Source organism: Oreochromis aureus, linkage group 16, assembly GCF_013358895.1.
Source record: "Oreochromis aureus strain Israel breed Guangdong linkage group 16, ZZ_aureus, whole genome shotgun sequence".
Classification (NCBI taxonomy): Eukaryota; Metazoa; Chordata; class Actinopteri; order Cichliformes; family Cichlidae; genus Oreochromis; species Oreochromis aureus.
This window is the reverse complement of record NC_052957.1, coordinates 14,208,084-14,214,171: the sequence shown is the minus strand read 5'-3', so window position 1 is coordinate 14,214,171 and position 6,088 is coordinate 14,208,084. Positions and strand designations below refer to the sequence as shown.

The following is a 6,088-nucleotide window of genomic DNA, read 5'->3' as shown; positions in this document are numbered from 1 at the left end:
TTATTGTTGTTGTTCACCTTAAATTACAATGTTTGTCAAGACCGGTATTAAGACGTCACAAATACTTTTGTGGCAGTAAGACTGAAGCGGCGGTCCGATAAAAGCAAAAATGAAATGTAGGTCAAACGCCCTTCGGCGAACCGCGCGCCTACAATATGCAAACATTTCCGAGCTGTGGTCAAGATTTCAGAAATAATTAATTCATACAAATAATAATTATAACTAATCAGTGAATATACAAAATAATATAACAACATGTATATAAATAATAAAATAAAATAATAATAATTAAAAGAAACAAAATTTTGCGCAAATTTTAACCTGTCCTCCCTAAATTGATTGTTTTGTGTGTGTTTTATTTACTAACGTTACTGAGATTTTTCATTTGCAATTATAATAGTTTTTGTGAAATAATAAGCCTGACTTCCCTACATCAACATATAGAAATCAAACCCTCCTTTTAATGTTTCCTCAAACCAGTCCTCTATGCTCAGAAAGGTTCTTAAATACATAATTTTATTATCTTCGATCATTCAGGAGCTATGCTCAGCCATGACTCACAGGTTTGTGCCTTTAGACTTAAATAGCTAAACATGGAGCTGTGCCTTTTTAATATATGCATTAACACAGAGCTTGTGTATTTTAACACCCCAATTAGAGCCTAAATAAACTTAGGCCATAAATATAACAAATCAGACATTAAAAGAGTGGCCACAGCAGAACAAATTAGCAAATATGTGTTAATCTGACTGTATTTCTCATTAACTTATTGTATCTGGAATGGTTGCTGCATAAGGGTATAAGGATTTTAGATTTTCTTCAGTGAGTATTGCAGGATAACACTGGGGTGCCAATAATCTCAATTTAAAGCACTCCTCACCCCAGCCATCTGTATTGCTGTGCACCATGCAGGGTTTACGTGCTGACTCTTGTCTTTGTCTGCTGATTAGAGTGACTTAGAGTGACTCGCTGGTTTTAACAATACAGAAAAATTAGTCAGTAGTTGAGATGTAATAACACAACACTTTATTTCACTTGTGTAAATGTTTGCATCATATAGATTCACAAAATGTAAAACTGCATCACTTAACCCAGCCATTTCTATCCATAAACATTTGAGTCAACAAACATTTAGACCATCTGGTTGTTTTAATCCAGTCTTGCTTGAATTTAAATCAGTTTTATGGTAGTTGTTTACAGTACATGTATCTCAAAGTGCTGAAGTATAAAAACACCTAGCTAGAACATTTTCTAGGCTTAAATATAGAAAGCAAATTGAAGTAATATGTAAAATATGTGAGCATGGAAATGTAACAGGAATTCTTCAACTTCAACTTCTTTTGTGTGTGCGATTTAAAACTGTGAAGACAACACAAACACTTGTTTTAATGCTGTTCAACATATAAAAACATGAACAAAAAAAGAACAATCTGTCAGCTTGTTCTCACTATGGCTTTGTAACTGCTTAATTAACCCTCAATAAGAAAAGGGGTATTGGTCTCCTTTCCTTTCAATCTCCATGCATTGTTTAGATAACGTGACTATGTACAGAGCCCAGACACCAACAAAAACTCACAGGCCAGAATTCTTCTTACCCCATAGTGTGATGTAAGGATCATATCATGACTTTTAATTTTTAAAACTCCCTTGAAAATAAATAATCAGCAGTGGATTAAGCTGAAGGGACTCCTTGGAGGTCTTCAGTGCTATAATTATTGTTCAGTTATACACAAAACTAAAACTTTTAGCTGTCTTTTACTGGAATTGTTATCACCAATAAAAACATCACTTAGCCAACATTTTCCTTCATCCAAATGTGTATTAACCTACAACAACAAAAATCCCAAACAAATGTACGGAAAATGGCTCATCTAAAGTCCAGGCTTTTAAAGAAAATAAATGCATGTCTTTTAAACACTAAACAACATACACTATTAAAGGACGAAGTACCGGACCACCTACACACTACACCTACAGTAGCTGCTCAGCCATGAAAACCCATGCCACAAAGCTCCAGACGCACAGTTTTTGTGCTTCTATATTGAAGCGAGAGGAGGTTTGAACCTCTGCAATATGCGCCTCAGCACTTGGTGACCCATGCTGTAACTTTATGTGGCCTGGCTGTGGCAGTGGTTCCTAAAAGCTTTCATTTTGCAGTGATACCACTTACAGTTGATTGTGGAATATCTAGGAGGGCCAAAATTTCACAAATTGTCCTCTTGCAATGATGGCTTCCTATTATATCACCACGCCTCAAATTCAGCAAGCTCTTTACAACAACTCATTCACAGATGTTTGTAAAGGCAGATTGCATTGCTAGGTGCTGGAATTCAAAGACTCAAGTGATATGACCCAATACTTTTGCCCATACGGTGTATATGTTGCTCAAAACAAAAGATTCATGCATTCTGTAGTGACTGATGGCTGTGGGGTTGCATGCTATAGGCAGAGGAGGAAAAGTCAAATTTTATGACAATGGATCTCTGTCTTTTCACGGTCACGCTGCCCCTTAAAAGGACAGATTTTCACTGTGGTGCTCTTGGGTGTTTATTCCCACTAAAATCAGCAACTGACACAAAGTAAACCCACACCACTTCCAGGGGGACGGTCACCCCTTTTCCCAGTTTTTAAGCCAGCCTCGCTCTAAACCCACCTTCAAAGTGATTATGATTACTTCACAAACACAACAGTGTTGCCTTTGAAGGTATTTTTGATGGCATTGAACAGCACAGTGATCATATATACTTAATGCAGATATTTACAGATGAAGTCAAAGTTGACGTAAACTCTCAGGAGTGTGTGCATATCAGTGTCCATGGCTTAGCTGTGAAAACCAAGGTTCATATGTTTGAAAAGGTCTTTGAGTGGGAGTGCTGTTCCGTAATTATTGGTGGCTATTTAGTGATCTGTGAAGGCTGTAATGAACCTGTAATCAAAAAGAAAAGTCCCATAATAATTACTCCAATGCTTCAACTCCAATAATGCTAGGTGATAGCAGTTCAGCACCAAAGGAGAGTTCAGGCAGTGCTTAGTGTGTGATCATTAACAAAAGAGACATTTTGAAATAGTTTTAGAAAAGAAATTCTAATCAAAAGATAATTTTCTTACTCCTGTGGCTTTGAGGAAAGTCTCAAACCCTTCATTAGCAAAAACATAGATAGTGGTGGTACTTATTTTGACACTCAAATTATCCACATTAGCAATATGTTCCTTAAGCCCAGCGCCCACTACTTCACACTGATGACGTTTGGGCAAGTTCACTGGGTGCCTTGCTCTGTAGAGTGCCAGAAACAGTGTCAGAGTCAAGCAACTCCACTATGCTGTATGGAGAACAGTCTTCAAGCCCCAGTTTCCCACAGGCCCAGCCACAGAAGCCTTTCTCCAGGTCTCGCACCGCCTGCCACCACTCACTGAAGGCCCAGGACACCTGCACCACAGCAGAGTACAGAGCCAGTGACAGCGCCAAAGGCATGATGAGCATGGGGTAGAAGATGATAAGAAAGGGGCATATTGTTATCTTGTGCCAGAACGTCCGCTCCTCATTGTACACCAGGAAGACATTGTACCAGGTGAGGGTGCCGTAGTAGAAGGAAGTGATGAAAGAGAGGATGAAAACCACAGGTGCGCACGAGATGCTCCACAGGACCACATGGGGTCCCTGACACACACCTAAGCTACAGGTGTGCTTGGAGCCTTCGCTCGCTTCGCATGCTGCATCAAGACGCTCCCTCGACTTGGCGAGTTCCCTGATTTCCTTCTCTGTCAAAGTGACGTGTATGTCCACCACCTGACCCTTCTTCTTTCCACGCGTAATAGTGCCAGTCAGGGTCACGTAGCGGCTGTCTGGAGGAAGACTCCAGCCTGTTCATACAGGATATCACATGGAAGTTAAGCAAGCGACAAACAGACAAGCCCAAACTTAACTGTAAAAAAGCCTGTGCAGTGTGTAAAAACATAAAAAACAGAACACAATCATTTGCAAATCTCATTAACCCACATTTTAGTTACAATAGAAAATTGTGTTTTTAAAAAAAAAAACATATGACATGTTTAAACTAAGACAATTGACCATTTCTTAAAAAATATGAGCTCATTTTGAATCTGGGCCAATAAACTGAAAATTCAAATTCTTTTTGGAAAACATGGGCACTGAATGCTCCGGACTACAGAGGAGAGAGATCATCTGTCTCAAAATCAGCGTGCAGTTCAAAAGCATCTCTGATGGTATGGGGTTCTATTAATGCTTGTGGAATTGGCAGTTGGCACATCTGGAAAGGCTCCAGCAACATTGAAAGATATACACAGGTTTTAGAGCAACATTTCAGCAAAGGCATCACGTATCTCAATGAGACAACACTAAACAGTTGCATCCATTACAGCGTGGCTTCGTAGTAGAAGCCTGCATGGATTGTTGTTGAAAGAAAAGAGGATGCTACAGTACACAGTGGTAAACATGGCCCTGTCCCAACTTTTTTCAGATGTGCTGCTGCCATCAAATTCAAAATCACTTTATTTTTTCTGGGTATGTTTTCTGTGTTGTATTGTGAATAAAATATGGGTTTATGAGATTTGCAAATCGCTCTATTTTGTTCTTATCTATACTTTACACAGCATCCCAGCTTTTTTGGAATAATGGTTGCTGTAACACTGGAGTTTATTTCATGCACAAATCCTGTCCTACAGTAATAACATCTGACATGTTCAGTTCATGAGTTTAACAGTGTGTGACAGCTTTCTCACCTTCGCCTGTGGGTGTGCAGAGGAATTTAGTTCCCTCCTCAGTGCTCCTCTCTGCTCCTTCGTCTCCTCCTTGGTCCTCTCCTGGTGCCCTCTCCATTTCAGACCGGTAAACAATGAAGGACTCAGGACGTGGATCTTTCTTCTTCTTCCTCTTCCTCCTCATGGAGGGTCCTACTTCCCCATCATCCGCATGGCTCCCCGACACGTCAGACCTTAACGAGACCATCTGGGGGCTGCCTTCCCCCTCAGTCTGAGGCTCCTCTACCTGTGCCATGTTCTCTCATTCATCCAATCCAACTCTTACTCTGAGGCTACTGTTTGGATGTGTTATGTGTGGAAATGAATAGTGAAATTCTAAGCGGCATACAAATCTCCACCCATTGCATTAAGCCTTTACTCTGAGGACTAGCTGATTGCAAAGTCATAAAAACATACACACTAGCACACACAGACACACACACAGAGCGTCATTAGGAAAAACATGTTTTTAAGCTCAGTATGTAAGCCTGTCCCCACTGATCCTGGCCCAGATTCTGCACAGTAGCCTATTTTTGCTTTATGTGCTGATGTCAAATGTCACATTATCATTGATTTCATGGCATCTCATGGTATGGCATGAACAGGAAATAAATAGGATATCACAAACAAAGCATGACACAATTGTTCAAAGGGGGGGGAGGGGGTCTCTTTGCATGACAGCGCAGCAATATAGGTTGAAGCTCAGGCTAATATAATCACGTCCAGACACATGATAGGGGAAAAAATAAGGAATTTAAAGAAGGAAATGTACAGTTGGTCCAAAACAATGCATGTTTTTCAGAAGAGGGGGTGAAAGCGACAATGCAGCCCTTCATACAGCTGATCCCCTCCCATTTAAATCCCACCCATGTCCGCTCTTTTGTCTGCAGCCGGTGAATGTGTGCTCTAACCACAACATTTCCACTGCGGTTTCATCTTACCTTCAATCCGCTGGACGAGCTCCGTGTAGATTAACTTGCACAGTGTGAGAATAAATTACTGAATCTGCCTGACACACAGGAGCAGAGCCCGCAAATTTCAGCGCTGTGTTTGTGTCCATACAGATGCGCTACGCAAAGCGATTTCCAGAATAGCACTAGTCCCGCCCCTCCAACCTCTGCCGCACACCAATCCCCACCATCCGTGATCCTCACGGCTGTCATGTGAACAAGGAAAAAATGATGATGTGGGAAAACCATCGGAGTCTAATATAATTCCCGGGTATTATATTAGACTCCGATGTTTTTCCCACATTTTTCCTACATTCTAATGAATCCAGTCCTTTTTGGCCACTTAAAATATCATTATAGAAGTATTATGTTATTCTTGT

At 40.4% G+C, this 6,088-nt stretch overlaps 1 protein-coding gene across 1 annotated transcript; it reads right to left on the bottom strand.

Moving 5' to 3' along the window:
* Positions 1-1,003: 1,003 nt before the first annotated feature.
* tmem169b (transmembrane protein 169b) lies at positions 1,004-5,839 on the bottom strand. The gene is made up of 3 exons (XM_031759040.2): positions 5,700-5,839; positions 4,741-5,178; positions 1,004-3,861 (listed from the first exon to the last, which is right to left on the bottom strand). The coding sequence occupies exons 2-3, from the start codon at positions 5,012-5,014 to the stop codon at positions 3,233-3,235; spliced, it is 903 nt and encodes a 300-aa protein (XP_031614900.2). The 5' UTR covers positions 5,015-5,178; positions 5,700-5,839; the 3' UTR covers positions 1,004-3,232.
* Positions 5,840-6,088: the final 249 nt, after the last annotated feature.

Coding starts and splice junctions, on each gene's coding strand:
- tmem169b (XM_031759040.2), bottom strand. CDS start 5,014: ATGGCACAGGTAGAGGAGCCTCAGACTGAGGGGGAAGGCAGCCCCCAG. Junction 3,862..4,740: donor CTGCACACCCACAGGCGAAG/GTGAGAAAGCTG, acceptor CTGTATGAACAG/GCTGGAGTCTTCCTCCAGAC.